The sequence below is a fragment of the Prunus persica genome, chromosome G1 (genome assembly GCF_000346465.2).
Source record: "Prunus persica cultivar Lovell chromosome G1, Prunus_persica_NCBIv2, whole genome shotgun sequence".
In the NCBI taxonomy this organism is placed as follows: domain Eukaryota; kingdom Viridiplantae; phylum Streptophyta; class Magnoliopsida; order Rosales; family Rosaceae; genus Prunus; species Prunus persica.
The window spans coordinates 5,165,111-5,192,652 of NC_034009.1; the positions used below are offsets into that span (position 1 = coordinate 5,165,111).

Below are 27,542 nucleotides of genomic sequence, written 5' to 3' on the forward strand. Positions count from 1 at the left end.
CAAAAAAGTATAATTTTGGAGGTCGTAGCTTCATTCGATTGTTGGGTTTGGCATGCCTTCTTCGGGGTTGCCGGATCTCAATGTCCTTGGTCAATCCCCGTTGTTCGAAGAGGTATTGCAAGGTCATTCCTCCCAGATCACGTACCAAATTAACAATACCGTATACTCTGGTGCGTACTACCTTGCCGACGGAATTTATCCTAGGTGGACGACATTCGTGAAAACAATTCCGAATTCCCAATCCGAGAAGGAAACAAGCTTTGCTTCTTTTCAAGAAGGTTACAGGAAAGACATGGAAAGGTATTTCGGTATCTTGCAAGCTCATTGGGCAATTATTAGGGGTGCTGCTCAGATGCTAGATGAGGAGGTGCTGCGGAGTATTATGATGACTTGCATCATCCTCCACAACATGATTGTGTCGGATGAGTATGATTATGATGCTCCAGAGGTGTTTGAACCCGATCCCATGAACACGGTGTTGACAAGAACATATGAAAGGCCGATAGAATCAAATGGACAACCAATGGAGCCCGAACCGTTACTTCGGGATGGTCGATACAACAACCTCATGATTGATCGTTATCAAGAAATGCAATCTTCATATGTTCACGAGAGACGCCAACTTGACTTGATCGAGCACTTGTGGGAGATGAAAGGCAATCACAGTGGATGAAGTCAAGATTAGTGCTTTGTTTGGAATTATGCTTTGTTTTTAATTATGCTTTATTTTGTGTGTGGTGTTTTTTGGAATTATGCTTTTTTAATTATTATTATGCTTTTAAGTATGGTTTGTTTTGTGTGTTGTTTGCAATAAATTAAGGTTTGTTTTTAATTAATCTTTGTTTTGATGCTCAAATGTTTTTAATAAATAGTCATATTATTTTTAATAAATAGTCATATTATTTAATACTTTCTTTATTGAATAAAAAGGAAACAATACAACAAATTAATACATATGTCAAAGGTGTTTCAATACAACCTAATGGTTTTCATCAATTAACCAATCCGTATTGCTAGGTCTGTCGTCATGGAAAATTTTTCTTCTCATCACATCCCTTCGTCTTTGCTTCCAATAGGCCTTTGTTTCAGAAAACATATGGCTTGTATCCATGGCCATGATTTTCATCTCTATCATCCATGTCTTTTTCTTGTGCCTACTGCTGTTGAATTGCAAATGCTTCCTGTCGTGCCATGTCCGCATAATCTCTTTTCAAGTCTCTCTCAATTCTTAGTGTCGTGTTCTTAACTATTTGCTCCAATAATTGTACACATTCATTGTTTGAAGTGCTCCCTCTCTTAGCCTTTGCTGCCTTTCTCCCAATAAGTCTACTCTCCAGTGGCTAATCAGTTGTTGGCGAATTGTGGAGCAGCTTCTCATTCAAAACAACCGGCGGACCTATGGGAATAATTTTGAATCCCGAACAATCCTTCACAACTTCCCAATATTGGAAATGCAAGAAACTTTTTTTGCCTTACCCTATGGCACCGAACCAAACTTGTGCTTGTATGATCTATTAAAAAATAATAATTGGAAGTGCAAGGAAGGAAAAAAAAAAGATTATGCAAGAAAATATAAACTATTTTGAAATGCAAGAAAAAAATTGATTATGCAAGAACATATAGACAAATTGGAAATGCAAAAAAAAAAAATTATGCAAGAAAAAGAAATAGAATATGCAATAAAAAAATAAAGTTACATTAAATTGATTAAAATGGCAATTGAATAATGTGAGTAGAAAGTAAAAAATATTGGAAGGAGAAGAGTAAAAAATATTGGAAGGAGAAGAGTAAAAAATATTGGAAGGAGAAGAGTTTGTATGAAGATTTGATGTGGAAAGTAAAAAATATTGGAAGGAGAAGAAATTGTATGAAGATTTGGTGCGGAAAGTGAATAAAATTGTTAGGTATTTATAGGGAAAAAATCCAGAATTTTTTGGTATTTTTTTATAAAAAAATTCAGAATTTTTTGCAAATTTTTTTGCAATTTTTTAAGTCAAAAAAAACGAGGACCGTCAGATTTCTGGAAAAAAAATCGATCGGAGCGTCCGGGTTGTGACACATGGCGTATTCCCCTTGGATTCTATCAGGGATGACGTCAGCGTCCTAGGGCTAAAGCCCAGGCGAGACCTACACTTGGGCTTGCCCGAGCTGGATTGGTAGCGCTGGAAAGGGTGGATTTGGCTCTCGGGGGGCCTTTTGCCCTGGCAGGACCCCTGCGCTGGAGATGCTCTTACTTAGATATAAGGCCTCCTCTGCTATAGTTCGTGTTGCATTTATTTATTTATTTATTCATATAATAATGAATTTAATCTCAAAAAAGATAAAGTTACATGCAATTTCATACTAACTGTGCCTCTTAAAAGTGCTTATGAATAGAAATATTTCCTAAAGAAACAGTTCCAAAAAAAGCCCTAAAAGACAATTGATTACATTTTATTTCTTAATGTTTTCATTTAGCACTTAATTACAATCGATTATTAACCATAGAAACAATTGAAAACAATATCTAATCGAAACTAAAGGGAACAAATGTTTGTCCTTTTTCAAACGACCAAATGGGTACCTTGGGACACATTCAAAATAAAATAACTCAAAGCACAACCACCGAAGCACCTGGTTGAGCTCGCGGAGCTTCCGAAGCCATGGAGATGGCGATGACTGTGATGAATGCGGCAACTCTCCAACCCAAACCTCTTCGACCCAAAGGCCCTTACCTTCTTCCAAACCCAAGAAGAGTCATCAACTTCAAGGCCTCTTCTCTCCACAACCCTCAAGTCTCATCAATCGGAGCTCCAACTCTGGTGGGTCAATTCGACCCAACAATCCCCATAGAGCGAGCCGTAACTCCACCCAGCTCATGGTACACCGATCCTTCCTTTTACTCTCTCGAACTCGACACCCTCTTCTACCGTGGATGGCAGGCCGCAGGTCAGCTTCTATTTAATTTACTTGTTATCTCTGTTTGGTCGCTGAGAAAAACGGTAGGAAAATGATTGAAGAAAATAGTTATGAGCTTTTGAATGGTTATTGATTTTCAGGATACACTGAACAGATAAAAAATCCAGGGGAGTTTTTCACTTGCAGGTGGAAGCTTTTGACTTGTAATTAGTTAAGCTCTGTTTGGTTTTTGTGGTTTTTGGTTTTGTGGTGTTGATTTAGTTACTTAACTAGCAGATTGGGAAACGCAGAGTTTGTTGTGTGCCGAGATGGTGATGGCAAGCTTCAAGCTTTCCACAATGTATGTCGACATCATGCCTCACTTCTTGCATATGGAAGCGGCCGCAAGTCTTGCTTTGTGTGCCCTTATCATGTGAGTTTACTTATGACATTGCTAATTTCTTGCTACATGTACATTATTCCAAGCATATTCTTAAGTAACTAAATTACTTACGCATGCAAAACCCAATTGCAGGGATGGACTTATGGGTTAGACGGCTCACTTCTCAAGGCAACTAGAATAACTGGAATACAAAATTTCAATGAACATGTATGCCGTAATATTGTTATGGATGCAATCACATTCCTGCTGTTGTACAATTATCTTCCAAATGGAGGGTTAATTTGTTTGATTTGTCTGGCCATGAAGGGTAGGAGTTTGGGCTTATATCGGTGAAAGCAGCTACTTGGGGCCCGTTTGTTCTTCTCAATATGGAGCAGGATGTTGATAGTGATACAGACATAGTGGAAAAGGAATGGCTTGGCAGCTCTTCAGAACTACTGAGTAACAACGGGGTCGATTCCTCATTAAGTTTTGTTTGTAGACGTGATTATATGATTGAATGTAACTGGAAGGTATGTTCCATGCTTGTTTTACTTTCAATTTTTCCTTGCCAGATGAGTTTCTTTTGAAACTTCAATTTGAACTTTCTCTGTTCTGATGATAATCTCTTAACAGCTTTATGGCCCCTAGTCATGAAAGTAAAATACATCACGCCCTGTTTTTTTCTTTGCAGCAAAAACCTCTAAAGAAGATTTAGTCTTTACTAAAACTCAGTTGTTCAAAAATAGCATGGATAACTGTTATTATGTTTAAGATGATGGAGCGGACAGCTGATTACTCTTTATCCATTTCTTGTTGTAGGTCTTTTGTGACAACTACTTAGATGGCGGATATCATGTTCCTTATGCGCATAAAGGCCTTGCATCTGGTCTTAATCTTGATCATTACTCTACCACAGTATGCTTCCCTTTCATTATTTCACTTTTCTTGACATGTGTACGTGGGTTGCAAAATTATGCTATATATAGATCTGAAGGAATCTGGAAGATCTTCATGTACCAAGGATTTCACGTATTTTTAACTTCCTTGAAGTACATTCAAAACAAGGGATTCCTTATTTAGAGTTTTGTCAAGAGCTTTTACTCTTGCAGCATTTATCCATCTACTATTACTGTTTTCTTGACTTAAATTGTTTGATTTTGTCCTTGCATCTTAGTCAGTGTTGTTAATTATATAGATATATGAAAAGGTCAGCATTCAAAAGTGTGAAGGTGGCTCGACAGAAAGAACAAATGATTATGATCGGCTTGGATCAAAAGCTCTATATGCTTTTGTTTATCCTAATTTCATGATTAATAGGTAATTGATCAGTGACTGAAGTGGAAATGACTAGTGCATTAGTTTCTTCTATAAGCTAATTCTACAATGAATTCTTATAAGTAATAACATAACTTTTTAAGGTTTCTCATAGGTATGGACCATGGATGGACACCAATCTAGTACTGCCACTTGGACCAAGGAAATGTCAAGTGATATTTGATTACTTCATTGAACCTTCTCTTATGGTAAGATTAATTTATTCTACTTTTGGATAGTCCCTGCCTGTATTATCTACAAAATTAAGTTTGCAAGTGTCTTAAAACCCTGAGAGAAGTCATATAGATGTCATACTATAAATTGGTTTTCCTCTGTTCTAGTATCTGAAGTATTTAGGGGTACTTGCTTTTTCTTGCAATCTGTCGAAGATCACCGTTATTTACAAGGCATTACGTGCATTGCATGAACTATACATTAGTTTGAGAAACCTAGAGAAACCAAGTAATGAACACTCGTCTGGACAAAAACAAGTCAGCACAAAAAAATAATTAAGATTCACACCCCGCGGTAAACCTATTGTTTTCATCATGTTGATTCCAAGTGTGCTTTGTATCTTTTACTTCTTCTTTTTTACTTTTGATTTCTGGTTCTCAGGATAACAAAGATTTTATAGAGAGAAGTTTGAAAGACAGTGAAAGAGTACAGGTATATAATCAAAACATGCATGGTTCATTCATGGTTCTTAATATCTAGGCCTAATACACTGATGGGGTGGCTGAGAATATGCAGGTGGAAGATGTCGTGCTATGTGAAGGTGTCCAAAGAGGTCTTGAATCACCTGCATATGATATCGGCAGATACGCTCCGACTGTCGAGAATGCCATGCACCATTTCCATTGTCTGCTTCACAAAAGCCTGAAAAAATGAGAATTACCCGATACATATCGGTAGATGTGCTCCAACTGTCGAGAATGCCATGCACCATTTCCGTTTTCTGCTTCACGAGAGCCTATCAAAATTATGTCCTGATTGTATCCATCCTCCTATTTTAGTTTTATATCTTTCGTTGTTCATGTTTTATGAATGATGCAATGGGGATTACATTGTCCTGGTGTTTTTCACTTCAAAGAATTTTACGAAGCAATAAAAACTTGTTTTATTTCTTCAAGTACCCAGTAGAAGTGATTCAATTTCAGAGAAGGTGAAAGTAATAATTAATTTATTCAACTGTGGGTAGGATGAAAACGGGTGGACCTAAATTTTTTAACGGGGCATTTGATTATAAGGATTCTGAACTCTATTAATTCATACCAAAGAGAGAGCATTTATTTGTGCACTCGAGACGTGTTCAAGCCTCCATCCATGACTATTACTTGAATTAAAATATAAAATAAAAGAAACTATGACTTCATAAATTTGATTTCATAACAATTGTAAAATAAGCGAATCATTCCAAGTCCATTTAAAGAGCAAATGCCCTGGGCTTAAAACGCAAGGCACCATGTAAGACCACACGGTAAATATAGGAGAGCAATACAACGAGATTTGAACCATTACACTTTCCCAAAATGTTAAAAAGCAAGGTTGCGATATTTCTTTGCATATAAACAAATCCATCATCCCAAAACATGTCAAACTATAAAAACACAAATCACTAAGTACATAAAAACTGCACAAGTGAAATCCGGTCATCAGAGACCAAACCAACCGTCTTCTTTGAAAAGCTGAATTACTGCAAATATATGTCCTACGTAACAAAAGATTAGTTTGTGATTTCTGTGAAAATATGATTCGTCGTGTTAGCCAAAAAAAGGGAAAATGCAGATACAGAAAACTACGAAAGCGGTTGATGTAACTGCTGTACACCTCCACACTTCCTACTGACTAACCTGAAAGACAAGCAGCAAGTGAATATTAATTGGTGATCACAAGCTTAGAACATAATAATTCGGCCTTAATCCCCCGGAAAAGGAGAATACAAGGAGGCATCCCTCATTCTTACCTCCGGACTCTTTTTTCGCCGATGAAATCTTCTTGTGAAATACTTGAAGAATGGAGTTTCGGGAACAGGTATCAATTTCCCAACAACAGCAAGTGGCCAACTGCAAGGAGAACAAAGTTGTGTTAAGCAACAAATGAAGACAACTACGGAACAAATAATATCATTGTAAGTTGTAACATCAAACTCTAGTAGTATCTGTACGGACTCACCTGATAAAGGCAATAACAATAGAAATGAGCCAATGATTCCATTCAAGTTTGACTGTTTTAGTAAACTTCCCCAGAAACTCGATGATGATAACCTAAAGAAAAGCAAGTGAATGTCAAAAAATTTAAACATTCATCAAAGCCCCATGGGAAAAAATGAAAATATTAAAGTCTCACCTGAAGTACAAGTGTTATTGCCACTATTCCCATAAAGAGACGGTTCTTAGTAATTCCTTTGAATATATTAAACTCATCAGGCTTTCGAGCATTGAATTCATTGAAAATCTGCGAGTTAAAGATTGTCACTTATTAAGGTCATAATGTAGCATATCTCATCCAAACTGGAAGAGAACACATGAAGTGTTATGTCTACAAGTACAAAAGAATAAACCCTAGTCAGACTCAATCAACGAGTAAAAGACATAAACAAATCCACACAAAGTTCCTTACAACAGAACTAACAAATTACAGAACATTTTTTACGGATCAACAATTTCACTTCACTTTCGTAGAAATTTAGTGCAGAACTTCACATGGGAAACAAGTTATTCCAGCAGATTGCTCAGATCATAGTCACGGATCTTTTAGAAAATTTTACAAGAAAAATAAAAACCATAAACACGTGTAGATATCGGATACCAAAAACAAGTGTTACTGTTCTATTAAACAGTCATGACGTACTTGACAAAGGACAAAGGCATTGAATATCAGTGTATTCTTCAGCTTGTTAGCATGGTCTCTGTTGGGATCATGTGTCAAACGCAGTATACTTATCCCACGAAAGTTGAGGATAAGCAGGACGATGACTTGGTAGAAAGCCTGAGTTCAATGACAACTTATCAAAAATACAAACAAGGCGGATTCTGTAGCACGACAATACACGTTAAAGAACAATAATACATTAGTTTACATAAACGCCAGAAAAAGCATGTACCTGAACCAACAAGTTCCTCCACATTATATTTGTTATAAGAGGCTCTCTGCAAAACAATGTAACCATAACTGCATTACTATTACCATCAGAGACACAAATAGGGCATCCAAAGTTCATCAGTCTGCTTAATGACATCAAAATTTAATAGATATGGGCCAATTAGAGGTCACCATATTCAAAACAATAACACAATATACCTAATCACTAGAGAAAAGAAAGTAAAACTATATCTTGACAGAAATTAATGATCTGAAAGTAATTAGTTCCTCATGTTCTGTGCACAAGAGACAATACTAAATATGATTTGGAGCATCCTTCCCAATCCCATGGATGCAAGTAACTAGAATGAATATTCGTGACAACTTTTTTTGACACGGACTTTTAACCTAATTAAAACACATTTTGGCACAAACTTTGCTGCCATAGCTGTGATCCTAACCATGTTTTGGTAGTCATAAACAAGATCAAGTTTTCTTCTCATATATTTTCAACTTTCCAGCGTAGAGAGATACTGTACCCTAAGGAACTTTAAAAACAGCTAGATTTAATCGAAAAATAAATGAATAAAAAAGTGAAAAATATTCAGACATTTTTGGCAATTAACATAAATAACAGTGTTTCAGTGATATGATACGTTTTTTTGTTGATTTTTAGAAGGCAGCCACCACTACGGAAACTTACTTTCGACCAACAGGGGTTCTGTCCATCAAGTGATCTGTAGGAGGCTCAGTAGCCAACGCTAGTGCTCCAAGAGTATCCATGATAAGATTCACCCACAGAAGCTGCATCAAGCACAAGAAAAAGAGTCCACAAGTGTACACACACAGAGAGAGAGAGAGAGAGAGAGAGAGAGAGAGAGAGAGATAATACCTGAACAGCATTTAGTGGAACATCACCAGAGGAAATCGCCGCCACGACATTTATAATTAGTGCTGCAACATTGACTGTAAGCTGGAATTGGATGAATTTCTGAATATTTGCATATACAGATCGACCCCATCTAACAACCTACAAGCATTGAGAAAGAACCAACAAGTCGTGCGACTTTAACATTAAAACGGTGTGAGGTGAGAGAGTAGAAGTAATACAGAAGGAAATAGTAATAAACAGAAGAAGAAAAAACCCCAAAAAACCAAAAGTTAGTATATGTAATTTGGTTGCATAGTATTCCTAACCTTCACAACTGAAGCAAAATTATCATCCAATATGATGATATCAGAACTCTCTTTGGCAACTTCAGTCCCTTGAATACCCATAGCAAGACCAATGTCGGCCTGAACTCAAATGTGGAAGATTCCAAACAAAACCATTAAGACATAACATCAAACATTAACAACGAATTAAGATAGGAAAAAAAAGAACGAATAAACTAAAAAGTACTACGGTGATTGTAACCTTAATAACTGCTTCGATAAATAGAATAAAAAGACAGAAAAAGCAAGTAAAAACATCTGAGAGACCTCATGCAGTGCAGGAGCATCATTAGTGCCATCTCCAGTAACAGCAACAACATGTCCTCTTCTCCTCAATGCTTGCACAAGCAGAAGCTTGTCATTGGGGGAAGACCGCCCCATCACCTGCACGTTAAAAAAAAGATTTAACTCCCTAAAAATTTGCCATGATACTTTAATTCTTAAGCGTGCATGCCAAGAACTATCTGGACAATACACAAGTATTCATACCGAAATCTTCTCAGCATACTCTTCTCTCTGCCCATCAGAAAGGTCACGAAAAACTTTTCCCTCGATGAGAGTTGGCACAGTAGCATCTGAATCAGAAGTAAGTATGCCACATTCCAAAGCAATTGCTTTTGCAGTTTGAACATTGTCGCCCGTAACCATGCGCACCTACATGTTTATCAAGTTGGAAGGAGAACTTTAAAAATACAACACCCAATCGTTCATTTTCTAAAAAGAAATATTTCAAAGCACGACCATAAAATAATTATGAAAACCCTACCACGAACAATATGTAAAAAATAGTGAATTTTTTTTAAAAAGCAAAAACATAACCATGGTGGGATATACACTGAAAGGCATCAACCACACAAAACTCTTGCAATTATAAAGCCAAAAACAAACCACATCCAGAAATATCCAATTGCTCACTTTCTGACAAGAATATTTAAAAGCATACCCAGCAAATAATTATGAAATTCCTACCACTAACAATATTTGAACAGTACAATAGTAAATTTCTTAATAAACAAAAAATGAAAGATACATGGTGGGATATACATCGACACAAACACCCACCTCAAAAAGCACGTGCATAGATAAAACCAAAAAATAAAGCACATCAAGAAACCATTCACGTAATGATCTTACAGTTAGTGGAAAACGACTTCCTTTTGCCCCCAAGTGTAATAATCAAACTAATGACAGTTTTAGGGGTAAGGGAACAAGCGGGAGGCTAAACATATTATTCCACATAAAATAGTATAATAAATGAAGATGCATCAGAGAACCCTATGACAGGAAAGTAGGCCTTCCATTGTTGCACAATCACAGTTGAACTTAATTGTAAAAAGCTGAACCCTATTGGTCTTCTCCAACCTTCCAAACACTCTTCATCCAATTATATAAACACCCCTCCATATGAAGAACAAAAATTCACAGGATAATTTCAAATATGGAATTGATATGTCACTAAATAATACCTTAACACCAGCTTTTTGGCATAGTTGCACTGCATCTCTAACCCCTGGCCGACAAGGATCCTGCATTTCATTATTGTGTACATAAGCTAAACAAACTAAATGTGAACGCAAATTTAAAAAGCAAATAAAACTTATAGATGCACTACCTTAATACCAACAATAGCAAGCAGAACAAGGTCGTCATCAGGCAATGCCCACAGAGCTAGTTGCTGTTCATCAGTCGGAACGCTTTCTAATTCATATGATCTATATGCAATAGCGACACAACGCAAACTGCGAGCAGCCATATCCTCAATGGACTCCCTGAACATCATTGACTGCAGACAAAGAACTTCATTAAAATGAACCATTTGATAAAATCTTCCAAAGTCCAAGGTCAACATAAAAAATACAAACTAGTGAGAACATTAGCCTAAGAACAAACTTGTACAACTTAAATTAGGCTCTTATGCATAAAGAGATGTTAAACTGTCTTGCCAGAATAGAAAAATTGTAATGCATGTGGAAATCATCACAAGCAGTAAAGGAATGACTAAAATATAAAGGAAAAAAAAAACAGGGAATGTATTACGCATGTCCCATTCACTGAAAAACCACAGAAATCAACAACTATCATGTAACTGTTCTGTAAATGTCACTATAAATTTCTCCTACCTTGTCATCATCCATTGCTGCCAACTGATCATTTGCATCAAGGTACTTTGTACATGAGGCCAATACTATTTCAGCGGCCCCCTTCCAGTGTATATGAACTTCAGAATTGGGCTGTAAATATTGAAAGGCAAACAAACATTATTTAGACTTGAGCATGGATGAAAAAGAAGTTATCCAAAAATCATAGTATTGTAATATTATTTCCCATATCTGTAAATCATATTCTCAGGCTTAACAGGATTTTTACTAAACAGCGTACAATAAAAGGTCATCTAGATCCCTGAAATATATGTTGCATTCAAGGGGGTAACAAATAGGCACAGCAACGCATGTGTAGTAATTAAAATATAACTTGTAATGTACAAACTTAAAATGCCACATGATTTATATAGTATATAAGCAAGAAAACTTTATGTACTGGAAATTTTCTCTTGCCAGAGCATGTAAATCTGGACAATTGAGTGGTTTGACTCTTGCATCATTGTAGGGTCCAGCTTCAGTCCCCATGAGAACATCACCCCTATATGCCATATCATGTTAAGAAAAGATCTACCATAACTAAAACTTTGCTCACAGAAGCCAAGTTTTCCAGGAAGATATTTACTAGTAAAAGCTCAATCAGGAACTAACCATACAGACAGATATAACAAGAATAATGAGAATGTGGACAACAATAATAATCTATCACCAAAGGCTAATGGCAAAGTATACCTACGTTGCCTCCCCTACCCACCAATAAATTTATTTATTTGTTTAATTTAAATGCCTCTTCAAAGCATTATCACTACTGTGAAGATTGCAGCATAAATGATTGGTCACAACAAAGAACAATTAATCAACTTTACCAATTTAACAGCAGCGCCACCTCGCTTTTTCTCAGAGTTGAATGGGAACACATGAAGAACCAAAGATTCAGACTTGATGGCTTCAAAATTCATTCCAAGCTGCAAACAAATTAATAGTAACCAATGGATCACTTAAAAATAAAGTCACATTAGAAGTAGCAGAATAGATGACATTTGGAAAACCAAAAGAAAGAACCTTGATTCCCCATTGCAGAATTGCCTTTTCAGTTGGTGAACCAGAAACTTCTATATCACCACCAGTCTAGAAAAAAGAAGCAATGGCAAATTGTTACAGTGTGTAAGCCTTTTTCACTCATATTCTGCTAGACAAATCTTACTAAGGAAAGAAACACAGACACTTAAAGCATACCTCAGGCACATAAACACTGCCAGTTGTATTCAGTGCAATGCCTTCAATAAGCAAAGCTGATAGCATTGGAGACAAGTCTGACTTATTGTCAGAGACATCAATTTTCTTCCCACCAGTAAAAGCCTCAACCACAGTCATCTATACTCAAAAAAAATTATCAAAAAAGAATCAGTCATTAGCAGCCCTTGCCTAGTCCACCAGCATCTTCCCCCAATCTCTGCACAATAAAAATAATTTTCCAGAAGTCCTAGAACGCTGCTTGTGCTCACATCCACCAGCGTTTTTCTTACAACAACCAAACAAACTAATCTCAATTTGGCCTTTTTTAACTAGGGCAGCACTTCGGTTGGGTTGAAACCTCAATCTAGCTTTCATCCTAACTTATCTAATTGGTAACAACTCTCCAGCTTCATCGTCATAAATCAACAAGGAAATAGACACTCTTTCTTCCATCACATTATAACCTAGCTTCCTCCTCCCAAAATTAATGAAGAACAATAGGGAAAAAATAAAGCCCATTGTTAGTTATAACCCACCTGGTTCAAAGTTAAGGTTCCAGTCTTGTCACTGCATATAGTTGTGGCAGAGCCCATTGTTTCACATGCAGAAAGCCTTCGTACCTACATTTAGAATTCCATCATTTTCATTTTATTATATGCTTAACCACAAAGTACATCATCTACAAAATCTATGTAGGAATAAAAATGAACAAAATTACACATACCAAGGCCTTATCTGCCATCATTTTTCTCATCGAGTAGGCAAGCCTGTGACGTAGCCAAAGAATAAAAGGGAAAAGAAATGAGGAATGTAGAGAGATGAATGCATACAATACATATATGCTTTACAACAAGAAAAAATAAAGTTTGCATCAACGAGAAGACAGAAGCATATATTATTCTTTCTTTCACTGATATCAGGTTACTCAGTATAAAGCACATGGTTGAAGTAAAAAATAAATAATAAAAATAGTTCTGGCACACAAAAGAACGAGCACACTTACGTCAAGGTAACAGCTAAGGGAAGCCCTTCGGGAACGGCAACCACTACAATGGTGACCTAAAATATTTTCATAGTAGTCAAAATCACACTTTTCTATTTACAATAAATAACTAGGTAGACAACGACACACATATTGACTGCAAATAACTAAGTAGTTATTGACGTACTGCTATAGTAACAATCTTAATGGCTCCATCTATGGCATCTCCAAATTTAGTCTTTCCGGCCATAAACTGAGGAGTTCCATTTGCATTTTTTGTATGGCCAGTAAAGTATCTGCACAAATTATATTATGCAATCTTAAGTCAACTGTCATGTCATGGAGAAGGGGTCGCTAGCAACGATCGGAATATACCTGACCAAGAGGACAACCAAGACAGCAAAAGCTACTGTGAGTCCGACAATTCCAATAAAAGTAGCCACCCCGTTTAAGCGCACCTATTCATTGTCATCCATGGTTCAGCACAACATGTCATGCATAAAAAGAGAATTATTTCAATATAACAGTTCATTAAAGCTGACCTGCAAAGGGGTTTCTTCACCAGTATCTTCTGAAATACTAGCCATGAGCAATCCCCATTCAGTATTAACCCCAACACTGGTTACCTGAAGAAACATTAATAATAAAAAATTGAATGTTCTATTTCAACATTACATGCTCGACAAATAAAAGCAAGCCTTACAAAAACAAAGAATCAGCAAGCAGACATGGAATTTCAGATAACCTCGACTAACTCAAGGAAAACGAAGTACCAGACACTGAAGATGAAAGATACGAAATAATCTACATATATATTTACACAAAAATCCACACTTTTTGACACACTTTTCCCCCCTTAGATAATGAGCCATCCAAGGGTTAGAAATCCACCAAACTTAATTATTAAAAAAATATAATATTCCTTTATTACTTTTGAAAATATTAATGCAGTGTATGGGGTTCATCTCTCTTCTCTACACCACCTGCTTTTCTTTCTCCATCTTTCCCTCTCAGTTTCTCTATTCCTGATCGTAGAATTAACCAGAAATTCCAAATCTTGGAATAAAAAGAAATATCTCGAATGCTTTGTTTCCTTCTTACATCTGTTGTTTATGTTTTTATCTTATTTGATTATGATCTCAACAAGTACAGCCAGTCATTTAAAAATAAAATTGTGAAGAAGAATTATTAAAACAGACAGTAGGAAAACATACTTTGTGGGTAAACTTCGGTTTCTTTCAAATTCATGGGTTTCTCAAAACAAAACAAAAGAAAGAAGAAAAAGTCTTCGTTGTAAATGAAATTCAAGAGTCAAGAAAGATCCATATTCAAAATATGGTTATAAGGCGGGTGCTCTATAATCTGGTAATAGGAAAGTTGATTATATGCCAGATCCAAAAACAGAGGTTTTTATGTAGTTGCTGGTTGTTTTCTGGGGTTTTCCCTTCTTGTTCATGTAGCACCAAGAGCATTCTTTTTAGCATCTTTTAAGAGTCCAGCCATTGAATATAGGCCAATGAAAGTTCAATGTGAACTACTAGATTGAAGATTAGGGGAGCTTACTGTTTTCCTAATGGAGTTTGAATGAGCAGAAGAGAGAAACCAAGTTAGAAAGAGCTTGACCAAAACAAAAAAAGTTAGGAGAAAAAACGAAGTGCCAAAAGATAGACAAAGGAAGGGCATGAGAATTTAGGAAGGATAGAGGAGAGAGAATGTAAAAGCATTCAGTGTCAAATTTGTTATGGTAATCACAATTAATTATTATAATGGAAGCAATCTGAACCATTGAATGTGATTAAATCTAACGGTTTGAAATGCATGTACTAATTTGTGTCAAAAATGTGTCCCCCAAACCTAACCCATGCGAAGAACAAAAGACGGTTGACCAGCAATACTTGTGCTACAGCTATGGTGGCTTTTTATAAAACATAACTAGGGTGGTACTCAGAAAAATATGATATCCTAAGCAGCCTTTAATAACCTTGATATGACTCCATAGCTTCCAAGATAGTGCACTACACGAAGGAAGGAAAAATAGTTGCAAGTATTGAAAAAGGAGAAGAGAGATATCTAAATATTTACCAGCATAGTACCATTGCCATCTGCTACTTTGCAGCCAGACATTAGAAATGGTTCCTTGGAGTCCTTACGAACCTGCAACAAAAAATATAATTTACAGAAAATAACAAAAAGGCAATGTTCAAACAAGGCTACAAAACAGGCATAAAGACTCACAATCTTGCTCTCTCCTGTCATGCTTGACTCATCTATCGCAAGTGAGTGACCGCTTATTAAAATGCCATCAGCAGGGACCTAAAAATAGAATCAGAATATTAATAAGTTTTGCATTTGAAATGCAATCGTAAAATATACAACAAAAGTTTACAGACAAACACTCATACCTGATCACCGATGTTAAGGGGAACAACATCACCAACAACAAGATCATAAATTGAGACCTCAACTCGTCTGCCGCCTCTAATGACCTGAACATTAACTCCAAAGATGAATTCCAGTAAAAGAAAATAAATAAAACCCCAACAAATATGAATTGTAATGCAACTAGAGAAGCACACCTCCAACTGTATATTTCTCTTTTCCTCATTTAAATTCTGGAACTGGAGAGATTGTCTGTAATCACTTATGGCTGCACGTAAAAAGTGCAGGAAAAACTTATGAGAGTGTATACCAGTTTTGGTTAATACATGCTCCCATATGTATTAGAATTCAAGTAATAATACAACCATATATGCGCATCAATGAAAAATGCTTAAACACACCACAAAAAGAGAATACAAAAGATAATAGATGATTAAACACAATCCAATGTAAGAATCCCATTACTGCCCATCAGTGACACGAATAGCAGCCCTACCCCCTCCAATGAAGACAGACGGATACAAACAGAGTCCCCTCCTATTGGGGGATCCCTCAAATAAACACCTAGTAGCGTTTAATGCAAATTTTATTTCAACGATCCGAACCGTCCATGTTTTAAGTCTTCATTCAAAGATCATCCTTGCAAAAAATTACCAAAATCGGAAACCATTAAGACATCTAGTTGTGATCAACAAAATCAATGATCCCGGTAGTTAAAGAAAACATTAAAACTACAACCATCAATTAAGCGGTCAAATGATTTCGAATTCAAATGATTTTTTGCACGAATGATCTTTGAAGGAACACCTAAAAAGTAGATGATTTGGATTATGAAAATACAGTGTGTATGGGTCCCACAAGGGTGTCCCCATTATATAGTGGGGTGGGGGGAGGGAAGAGAGAGAGAGAGAGAGAGAGAGGACGTAAATAAATCTTGAGTTCAAGACAGTGTCAAGTAATAAGATCCAATGAAGGATGGATGCAATCTGCCAACCATGATGAGTCTTCACTGAATTAAACATTCAACCACATTTTTAGGAACACTCACAAAACCTACGAGGGACATGCATACCTATACATACATATTCAATAAGCATGTCCATTCAAATACCTGTGACAACAATAACAAGGATAACTGCAAAAGCAATGCTGCCCCCATCATACCAACCATCATCTATACCCTGTAAGCAACAAAGAAAATATAAGGCAAACACCATAAACAAATTATTCATCTTTAAATTAAATAACTAACGGGATTCACAAGGAATTATGATATCATTTTTTCCGAACATATGCCACTATGAAATTGTAATATCATGGCCTTAACAGCATATGAAATCATCTATCCTATTTACAAAAGACAAATCATGGGACAACCAAAAATCAGACTTCAAAACAAACAAAAGCAGAAAGGCTTTGCAAGTAGCAGATACTCATAAGACTAGTTTCATATCCTAAACTGATAAAGAGTGAAGCTATTAAAAAGGTAATGTCATGCTCACCTCTGTCTTTATACCCAGCACTAAAGAAGCCACTGCAGCTACCATCAAAATTATCAGAGTAAGATCTTGCCAAGCTTCCCAGAGAAATGTCTATCATACAGCACAAGGAAATAAAATAATATTACATCACAAATCTATTCTTTCTTTCTTTTTTCTAATTATTTCCAATACATAAAACTTAAGAAGTTCATAATTATAACAAAAACTTACCCAGAAACTCCTTGCTTTTTTTTTCGGATACGTGTTTGTTCCAAATGCATTTTTACGTTTCAGTAAATCAGCATCATCTCCATGAATTCCCTTGTCTAGATTTGTTTTTAATAAATCTCCCAGCCCTTTGACCTAATGTAAGAGAACAGCCAAGAAAAAATATAAGCAACATTGTTTATGTACCAAGTCAAATCACTAAAGAAATTTTTAGTAGACTTGCCCCCCCATATTGTTGCAGAGCAGGAAAATTATGATCCCTCGTCACCGAAACTAGTTGCTCCTGTCCAATTGGAAAATCGCCAGCAGAACTTGGTTTCGGTGGTACAATTCCTAAAAATAAGAAACAGCAAGTTAACTATAAAACTAACCGAAAGAAGAGTGTTACTAAACACAGATTCATATATGACATAAATCTACAAAGGTCCAAAACACAATCCTAAAACAAATGAACAAGAATGTAGCTTTAGACATTCTATAACAATTGATTCTTCTTCAAATATAAAACTGTGAACAAGAAATGATGAGAGGATCACGAGATCAATTCCCATAGCACCTATTCCAGACCGACAAACAGGGTATTAACCTAAAATGAACAAAATTAAAATTCACTTTTGGAACATATTCAACGGGATGGTATCAAACATCAGTTTGTCATCATATAAGCTACAAGAAGAAACAGTGCAAAACAAAACGGCTTCCAGGATTTGAAAAAGAGCTACAGAGTGTGTTATTGAAAATAAAAAAAACAGAAACCCCTGTACCAGATACACATGGCTAGAAAGGATGGAAAAGGAGCAGATAATAAAAGAAAGGAAAGATGAGTGAAGCAAGAATACACCCCCTGGTCAGAACTGAACAATGGCATTATGGCATTAGTTGGTTATTAGCATTAAGGGAACCAATTGTCGTAAATGAAAGCAGTTTATTGAGTGAAACAAAGAAGAAATTATTCCGACTAGGTATAATGCTACTATTAGATTCAAATAATTGAAGCATGGAGCAGTTTCCAGAAATAAACCGGGCCAAAGGAAACCAAAAGATAAAAGAAGATGCAATTCAAACAACATATCATGATGTCCTCACATTTTACTACATATGATACTTACAAAAATTTAATGGTCAAAGAAAATACAGGAAAAGAAGTACCATTCACTTGTTGGTTTCCAGCCTCTTTGAAAAGATATGCAGCCTGATAATTAAAAAAAATCATAAATTAGAAGAACAATAGAACATGAGTCATGTAATACACATTTGTTTTCAAATGAATTACTCGTATGGCTTGTGCATGTGCTCTAATCTTCCTCAGTGTCTGCTGCTTTTCTTCTTCCTTTTTCAAGTCTAAGGTGTATCGAAATCGACGAGAAGCATTCAGCACAAGTGCCGCTTGCTACAAAGAAACGTAACATGGTTTAGCCAAAACCTTGATTGAAAAAAAAAAATTCCTTCCACTAACAACTATAACTAAGCTACCAATAGAGAATTTCAATTATCAGTCAAAATATACAGGGAACCCAGGTAGTACAATTTGACTTAACCGAGGTGGTTCAGGGACTCCCACCAAGCTGACACACATTCGTGGAGAAACCTACCATTGGTGCACAGCCACTGGCATCTAGGGTAGTAAAGCCCGTAACAGAGTGGCATCGCAATGGACCCAGTGAGTGCTTTGTTTTGGTTTTTCTTTGATTTTGGAACCAATTGTCAAATATTGAAAACCAGAAAAACCCGAAAAACCCAAACTTAGCTGAAAATTAAGTTCACTTTTGGTAACAATTTTGTAAAACAAAATTCACCCATCAACAGATTTTCTTGTTGATGATCTCATTCGACTTTTACCAAAACATGAATCTTGACGTATTACATATATATGTTAGTATTAAGTAATCTGCGATAACTGATATATAAAATGAAAAAACCTCTCTTGTGAGATGGTCTGGCTATGTTGCCAAAGTTAAAGTTTGTGGTCCAGATCTATAGTCTGGCAACATAACATGCCAAATATCTGAGAAGAAAGCATTACCTTGTATCTATATATACACATATACTAGTGCACTTTGTTGTTGATATAATAATTTTTAAGTATGACATATGAATTGGTATCATTATATATGCATTAGTATTATAATTATGTATGTTTTTTTCAGCACTTGTATCTGAACTCTTAATTTTCATGCACCTGTCATATAATCGGTACTATGGGATGGATTATACTTTTTTCTCTTAGATCATACACGCCAACATTTCCTGGGGCAAGGTCAGCACCACAAAGTAGCCTCTGCTAGTGCCTCCTTATACCTGTTTACATCCATAACCCAGCATATTGTATTCGGATTGTTGATTAAATACTCCACTCCTTTATTGATAAAGGGACTTGTACACATGCAACGGCACAAAAGGATTTGTTCATTTATTTAGCTATTGTAGGATGCAACAGTCCTTGAGATATAGGCCCAGTTTCAGACAGGTAGAAAAACTACAAGTCAGAGTCAAGAGTGACATAATAAGCACATCAAAAAGGAGTGTACATAGCTTATATTTTCTCAATATGCTCGACATTTTATAGACTAATGTGGCATAGCTTAAACATGAAGCAGTACGTATTATTCCTATCCACGGTATGTAGAGAAGCTAATAGTCATTCATCACAATTTCTCATGGTTAAATAAATAAATAAAAGAATTATGCTGCTAATAGCACCTTAAAATCATCACAATACCAAAACTATCATCCAAATTCTTTACCATTTCACGTTATATTGACTTTGTTAGTGAAAAAAAGAGAGTTAATACCCCTCCTCCTTCTACATCAAAAATACTCTTTCAGCCAACATTTTTCCACGTCTTCTTTCAACTGTACATGCACTACTTCTTCCAATTTTGGACCTACTGAACCTAAATCAGTTTTAAACAGACCCAAAGCCCTTTTCCTAAAAATTTGAAACTACACAACTCCAGATCCAGGGGACAATTACTATATATAGAAACTTACCATACAACACCGCAAACACAAAAAAAAAAAAAAAAAAAAAAAATTGGAAAACTAAAAATCAAACGCTTTAATCTCCCAACTCAGGATGAGAGTAAAAGTGTAATTTGACAAAAAATAGAAAGAAAGAAAAAAAATGTTAACCGACAAATGAACACATGAGCCTAAATAGACCGCCCAAATCAACATAATCCATAGCCATACATACAGAGACAAAGAACAAGTTGCAGAAAATATATCAATAAAATTAAATCTACAACAGCAAAATAATGTAAAGGACAATCAACAAAAAAGCAATATCAAATTGAAAGGTAAACATACCCTCCAACGCTTGAGGCGGTCAATAGAAGCATCCTTAGTTCTGGCAATGAAAAAAGTACTTGATGAAGACTCTTCATCGTCCGAGTCACCGGCCTGACGGAGTCCGCCCTCCAAATCTGTACGTCGTCTATACGGCGAGCCTCTTGATTGACTCATGTTTCACAAAACCTGTCGCAGGAGAGATGGCACCGTTAGCTTCTTCAACCTCTGAGCACAAACCGCACTCAAAAATTCTATCTCTCTTCGATTTCCACTATCTGAACCAAACAGAAGCTTCCAAATCTGATTCTACTTCAAAATTTCTCAAATATTCAAAATACTTCGCACTTCTCTGAACTATCTAACCCATTTCACGTCTGAAATTCACACAGAAAACAAATTGATGCAACTTCCGGTTGGATAGTTCAAGTGATTTCTCGAATCTTCGCTCTCTTTCTCACACTTTGCAGTACCGGGTGTCGCTATTGTGTTAACCCGTTAGCCACTCGATGCAATCGTGTCGTATCATGTCAAATCGCCAATACCTATCAACCGTTATACTCAGGGCATTTTTGTAAATTTATATCTCTATCTTTTTATTTTCTTTTTTCTTCTTCTCTTTTCTTCTCTTTCGTCTCTTCCTCCCCCATTCCCCCGTTTCTCTCTCTCTTCAAAACCCAACAACCTTTGAGCTCTCTTCTTCTCTCAACTTGAGAGTCTCAAGCAGCCACCACACCACCCAACCACCGAATGCCAGGTCTAGTGACAACGCTCCGATTCCTCAGTGCATTACTGCCGTACAAAAGTCTATCTTCGTCTTACTATCTATCTGTGTCCGAGGGTTAAAATGGTAATTATGCACTAAAGGACCTTAAGGAAAAATTTCAAAATGACCTTAAGGACCTCAAGGACTTAATAAAGTTAGAAAATCAAACAAAATTAAAATTACTGTTATGCACTCACCTAAACCCACAACAAAATAAAACTTATCTAAAACCCTAATAACTTCGTCTTCTTCTTAATATTTATTCAATCAATACATATAGCAAAAGAATAAACTATTATCAATGTGTGCCGACATACAAAGATTTTTGTTGTTGGACTTGTCTTCTTCTGCTTCATATTATTCCTACTACTAAATGGAATTTCGAGGATTCTACTAAAGAAGATTTTGATAGCGTTTAGTTTTGTAAATTAAGGCGAATTCATGTACTAAGTGCTCGTTTGGCATTGCTTATTTGGAGTGATAAGTGATATTTTAAAAATTTTGAGAAGCCCAGCTCATTTGGTAAACTATGAGAAAATCACTTAGGGTTAAAAATTGATATGAGATAAAGCTATAAAGCTAATGAGATGCTTTCATTTTCTAATTATGCTGGAATTAGTTTCGAAGAGGCGTTGGGTTTAATGATTATACGAGAATCAATTTCTGATTACTTGAGAAATAGTACTAACAACATTTTTAACAAAAATTTTACCAAACGTCAAAATGTTTTCTCTCATAGCTGATTTCTCTCATAGCAAATCTGACAACGATTATTTTTATAGCATAGCAATGCCAAACTCGCTCTAATAACCAGCTAACTCTTAATTTAATAAACTTCTCTTTTCAATATTAAAAGTAACTATAAGTATGAATCTCTCATGATTAGATTAAAAAAGAAACCTCGAGATCCATAGCAACAAATTAATGAACAGCATTAACATACCATGTAATGGACGATACAGAAGAAATACGAATTCTTAGCAAAAACGTATCACCCACCAAATAATTTAATGATTTGAAATGTTGATGACACAACATAACAATAGAATGTACCAATGTGAGATATCAATTGAATGAGCGTTTTAAGGGCATGTGTTACTCCTCTGGAGGTGAATAATTACCAAAATAGGTTCAAGGGTAAAAAAGAGTGCCACAAAATTATCCAAATAAATATTGACATTTATTAATTATTTTTGGGTATTTCTTGTTTTGTACGCGATGTGATTCGAAGAAGTGACCGACTTCAGCCGAATTTGGATCGCTTGCCGTTTCGGCAACAGGAAAAAAAAAACGCGTTTGTGGTTAGATGTACGTTTCTTTCCGCGTTTTCGTGGGCGGCGGGTGGGTCGCAAGTTCGCGGTTTAATGCTGCTGGTCTGAACGTCAGAGTGCTACTTTATTTTCTTTTTCGGTTTTGTGTGTGTTCAAATATTTACAATAACGTAAAAAAGCATTTTTGATTATTGTGTTTTGTCTCTAGTTGAATTTTAGTCGCTATGTTTTGTTTCAATTTCAACTTTTGTTGATGTGTTTTTAATTTTCACAATTTACTCATTATGTCTATGTTAGGAATTTTATCAGTGTGGTAATTAATTCAGATAAAAATTCTGATTTACAATTTGGGGAAAAATAATTTATTTCTTTTCGAGAAAAATACTATTGGGGTGTAAAAAATGCCATATGGGATTCTCAAATTAATTTTAATTTTTCATGTTTACTTGATAGATAGAGATTGAATATCAAAGAATTTTGAGGCTTTTAAAAATATAAATTTGAATTTATTTGCTTCCTTATTTGAAATCCAAAATTTGATTTAGTAATTTTCACACCGTTTAAGTTGTGAAAATTATCCTTAAATTGCTAACAAAACTAAACACAGTGACCAATTTGGAAAAAAATTAAAATTTAAAATACAAATGACCAAAATTAAAATTGAAACAAAACACTTAGCAAGAAGTTTCTTGAAAGTCAAAGAATTGTATAATATATAATATTAAAATGGACTTATTTATAATATTAAAAAATTTCTATCTGTTGAGGTTACCGACAAAAGAAAGAATGAAATGCGATACAGCTGGTTAACGTGGGAACAAGTTCCTCGAGTAACAATTTTCCCAAAGTGGAATTTGTCCATGATTAACTTGTTGATGAAAGGATGACAAACTTGCCAATCATGGAAAGTTTTTTTGAGTCGATCCATTAGACAGTTGGTCCATGATAATAACAATGATGCGAAGGTTCAAGGTGGTGTGGCAAAATGATGAAATTCAGTGTCGACGAGTGGAAAGGAGGTGCAGAAGGTTCAAAGTTTTGGTGTAAGACGGGGATAGGGCAACAGCAAGGCAAAATATAGGGCTGCCTTGTGGCAATAAGAAGGAGCAGGCAAAGACAGAAAAATGTTATATATAAATGAGTTGTCTATTAAATCACTATCTGATTGTATGATTCACTCATACGTGTAAACTTTGTCTATTTCAGATGCTGCCACCACAACGGATTTGGAAATGAGATTGGTATCAGAAAAGAGAATATGATATAATAAGATAAGGCAAGACCATTTTAATACCAAAGAAAAGTTTTCTAATGGGGGAAATCGTAATATGCACTCCTCTGAAAGCATATTGCATTAGTCTAGATCTACTTGATGTTTTCGGATGAGAAAATTTAAAAGTACTGAAAAACTTTGAAGTGTTAGAAGTTCTAAAACATGAAGCATAATGAGACTTAAGTAGGACTGTAATGTTTATTTCTATGTATGTAGTGGGGATGGCTCTATATGAAGGTGGTGGAGATGCCGGTGGCCGATGATTGAGGCAGAGGAGGTGGCGGTGATGGTGAGTTTGAAGAGAATTTTTTTTATATTCTTGCGTGGGTTGGTGGAATAAGAATTTTGGGTAAGAGAATGTGTTTGAGGGGAGAAAGATAACGTGTGCCTGTTACTTTCGAAAGGAGACTAATTACCACACCAAAGAAAATTAAAGGAGAGTAATTAGTGCCATTATCTTTGGACGACTAAGTACATATGGAGGTGGGTGGTAGTGGTCTACTTTTCCTTGAAACTTTTCCCAAAGCTAAAATTCTATGTGAATTAGGTCAGTTGTCAAAAGTAATGTGTTGGTGAGACTTCTATTTGTTCTTTCTTAAAGCAAATCTAGACTATTTATAAAAGAAAATGTGCAAAATTCGTTATCAAAATAAAATAAGTGCAAACACACACCTTTTGAATTCTGTCATTTAAAAAGAAAAAGAAAACCTTTGAAATCGATGTAAATAAAACACAATGGAATTTGGTTTTGGACGGTTCAAATGCTTGAAGAGTGCTCTAAATCCCTTTACCAATATTCTTCTTCTGTTTTCTTTTTCTTTTTTAAAAATAAAGATAACTTACAGTCTAGCTACTTCCTAGAAGAAGAAAAAGAGGAGATGTCTTTTCAAACAGAACAATAGTTGGTACAGTAGGCCAACGACTGGCCTACATGGTTGGTTTGATGGTTGTACCAAGTATACGGATCCTTTTAATTTCTTTCTGGCCATGTCTTCTGAGTTTTCAGAAATGGTCGAGGTTTTTTCCTCTCTTTTTTCTTGGTAAACAAAACGGTCAATTTTATGGAAATATTCCATTAACATTGGTGTGAATTGATAAAACCAACTAATATAAATAAAATAAAATAAAATAAAAAAACTAAAATAATTCAGGATTATTTAGTTTCAGTTCTCGATTGATTCAAATTATATAGGTCGGCGCATGGAATATTTTCTATGTTTTGTTTTTGGTTTACAAGGGTATGGAATTTCACGTCAAGGTGAGCTCCAACATAGAGAAATACATTTGGATATGTTCTCAATGAGCAGATTGCGGAAGACAATGCCTATAAAACAGTATATAAACGACGAACACCAAGATCGAACCCTCGAAACCAGACAAGAAAGTGGCATTTTATTCGAAACGAAATGAAGAAGAAATATAAATAAAAAAAAACCATGGAAGATCACTAGAGAGACAATATGGGTTAATGCATGCTTCAAGTTTTGCTTTATATATGTATGTCGCTTTCGTTCTTCATGGTTTTGTTTTCATTCAATATATTTATGTTTTTTCTATAAGAAGGGGATGAATTAATACTGTGAATTCAAAAGATGATGAGGAAATAAAAACGTACCAAAAACTAATTGGCAGAATATTCAGAGGAGTGCACTTTGTCTTCAGAGAAAACAACGTCGTTGATGATCAAAATATCTGCATCACCATCACCAAGAAGATTTGAGTTCTTATGAGATGGTGTCTCCTTCTTTCCAATATATAATCTAGCATATATGTATTTATTCTTCTTTAAGAATCGCACGTAAAAGCATGCAATTTTCCAACTCAGACGACTTGCATACTGGATACAGCATTTACGTACAGGTTTTATTTTTAAAGAGTTAAAGCCTCGCGTGCTACACCTTTTATAACGATGTAAAGGTATATATATATATATATTTTAATTATTATTATTTTATTTTTTTGGTTGGGGGCAAAGTTAGATGGGGGTTTTCTCCTACACAAGGTGTTATATCAAGGCCGACGTTAAATATTCCAACAGCAAATCAAGGTCATTTTTTACTGAATTATATCTTTATTTATTTTGAAATTTTTGGAATGGTCAGAAACACCCATTATTGTATTTACGTAGTTTTTTTTAAGAGACAAAACCATATGTTTTAATATTCTTATTGCTAAAAAGATATTGTGATATTTTTAGTCGACATATGCTATATGTTTTAATATTCTAATTGCTAAAAAGATATTGTGATATTTTCAGTCGGCAAGTTAGATTCAGACTGATAATCTAATAAATATCGTACATGACAAACTATCTAGCAAGGGATCAAATGATGATGGACACGTCTCTCAAGCTTTGTATGGGAATTCATTCTCATCTCAATTGTTAATAAGTCTATTTTAAAGTTCAATTTTAACTATAAAGACTATAACATTATTTTAGAAGTTTTTTTATTTATTTATAAAATTTGTACTTCAATCATGCCTCCTATAGTTTAAGAGGGAGCTATAATGAGTAAGAGTCAAAGTTTTTTGTTTCAAATGATATTAAAATATTAATAATTAAATAGAAGGAATTACATAGAGTTCCTTTTTCTCGTCTAAAACTCTCCCTATTTTAAGAACTGGATACGAATTACGGTTAAACAACATGCTAGTGTCTTCTAGCTTTAATTTTCATCTCTTTATAATTAACAACTATATTATACACGGGGATCCCATTTGGCTTTACGAAGCTTTCAAGGAAGGTATAAAATTTCCCAAAGAATTAATGCATTCTATATGTGGCCATGCAAGAGTGTGACACCATAAGAGTTGTCATCCCCACACCACCATCTTTATTACTTGTGTGGGCCTTTACTTCTTGTGTGGTTTTGGTAGTGTTGATGATGCATATCAATTAAAGGATATACGTGTAAGTGAAGCTACCTATATCCTTCGATTGGGACATTGTCTTCTTTATAAGCTTTCTTCTATAGTTTCTGTATTGTTTCATTAAGTTGAGTTTTTACAAAGTTAGTTAGCCGATATTATCATAAAGTTTTAGTTAATAAGTCATTAAGATAGGAAGGAAGCAGCAAAAGCAGGTAAACCTACTTTAAATAAAGGTACAAAATGAACCATAATCTGCAAGCTAGTTCTAGGATAGTACTATAGAGTTCATAAAGTTTCCTCATTCCTAACTTAGAATAACTCTTTCTTATGCTTATCTCCCTCCTAAGATATAAAGTTAGGTATTGGATAATAATCGAATGGGAACACGAATCCATTTTACTTGGATATCGAATAAAAATTACTTGGTGTAATTTAATTTGTTAAGTTTTCGACGTGGGACTTCATATAGTTCAACAGATCTAACACAAGATTTGTCTAGTTCGGTTGCCCCCATTAATCACAGACTCAAACCTCAAAAGTATCATCCATCAATATTTCAGCATTCAGCTGGTCCCATAATATATACCTTAATTGGCCAAAAATTCTGCATTCCCAAAAACGAACTCTTGCAGCATTTTGGTGATGCTTATGGAAAGACTTGTTGACTGATTCTATACATGCTTTGGTTACTATGCGTTTGAGCCTGATCCTTATACCCATTCCCATGCCCATGCATGCATCTATATACTACTATGTTTAAGAAAACCCTCTTTGCCAATCGCGTTTGAGCTTCATC

The 27,542-nt window shown here is 35.3% G+C and overlaps 2 protein-coding genes across 5 annotated transcripts; one reads left to right on the forward strand and one right to left on the reverse strand.

The window, feature by feature from the left end:
• Window positions 2,549-5,705, forward strand: LOC18793375 (choline monooxygenase, chloroplastic). Its single transcript, XM_007225231.2, has 10 exons — window positions 2,549-2,928; window positions 3,039-3,084; window positions 3,175-3,310; window positions 3,413-3,487; window positions 3,592-3,792; window positions 4,082-4,177; window positions 4,458-4,579; window positions 4,692-4,785; window positions 5,192-5,242; window positions 5,327-5,705. The coding sequence occupies exons 1-10, from the start codon at window positions 2,643-2,645 to the stop codon at window positions 5,462-5,464; spliced, it is 1,245 nt and encodes a 414-aa protein (XP_007225293.2). The 5' UTR covers window positions 2,549-2,642; the 3' UTR covers window positions 5,465-5,705.
• On the reverse strand, window positions 5,945-25,734 carry LOC18790372 (calcium-transporting ATPase 10, plasma membrane-type). 4 transcript variants are annotated; one of them, XM_020554271.1, is made up of 35 exons: window positions 25,491-25,734; window positions 20,587-20,754; window positions 18,551-18,667; window positions 18,427-18,469; window positions 17,501-17,610; window positions 17,281-17,412; window positions 17,071-17,160; window positions 16,680-16,749; window positions 15,766-15,836; window positions 15,592-15,675; window positions 15,425-15,502; window positions 15,272-15,343; window positions 13,732-13,815; window positions 13,565-13,647; window positions 13,377-13,485; window positions 13,211-13,266; window positions 12,932-12,974; window positions 12,744-12,827; window positions 12,208-12,345; window positions 12,034-12,099; window positions 11,838-11,936; window positions 10,993-11,103; window positions 10,485-10,655; window positions 10,339-10,398; window positions 9,362-9,526; window positions 9,140-9,256; window positions 8,855-8,953; window positions 8,550-8,687; window positions 8,361-8,461; window positions 7,680-7,725; window positions 7,427-7,564; window positions 6,923-7,030; window positions 6,749-6,840; window positions 6,540-6,639; window positions 5,945-6,284 (listed from the first exon to the last, which is right to left on the reverse strand). In XM_020554271.1, the coding sequence occupies exons 2-35, from the start codon at window positions 20,740-20,742 to the stop codon at window positions 6,267-6,269; spliced, it is 3,249 nt and encodes a 1,082-aa protein (XP_020409860.1). In that variant the 5' UTR covers window positions 20,743-20,754; window positions 25,491-25,734; the 3' UTR covers window positions 5,945-6,266. The 4 variants fall into 4 exon arrangements, with proteins under 4 accessions (XP_020409860.1, XP_020409859.1, XP_020409862.1 ...); XM_020554273.1 differs by having other exon boundaries at window positions 5,999-6,426; XM_020554270.1 differs by lacking the exon at window positions 25,491-25,734 and having other exon boundaries at window positions 20,587-21,394.

Excerpts from the sequence above, each read along its gene's own strand:
- LOC18793375 (XM_007225231.2), top strand. The coding sequence starts at position 2,643 with ATGGAGATGGCGATGACTGTGATGAATGCGGCAACTCTCCAACCCAAA. Across the intron at positions 4,580-4,691 it reads CCTAATTTCATGATTAATAG|GTATGGACCATGGATGGACA; the intron begins GTAATTGATCAG and ends GGTTTCTCATAG. Across the intron at positions 4,786-5,191 it reads TCATTGAACCTTCTCTTATG|GATAACAAAGATTTTATAGA; the intron begins GTAAGATTAATT and ends TCTGGTTCTCAG.
- LOC18790372 (XM_020554271.1), bottom strand. The coding sequence starts at position 20,742 with ATGAGTCAATCAAGAGGCTCGCCGTATAGACGACGTACAGATTTGGAG. Across the intron at positions 12,828-12,931 it reads TGATGGCAGATAAGGCCTTG|GTACGAAGGCTTTCTGCATG; the intron begins GTATGTGTAATT and ends TTCTAAATGTAG. Across the intron at positions 8,462-8,549 it reads TTCCACTAAATGCTGTTCAG|CTTCTGTGGGTGAATCTTAT; the intron begins GTATTATCTCTC and ends TGCTTGATGCAG.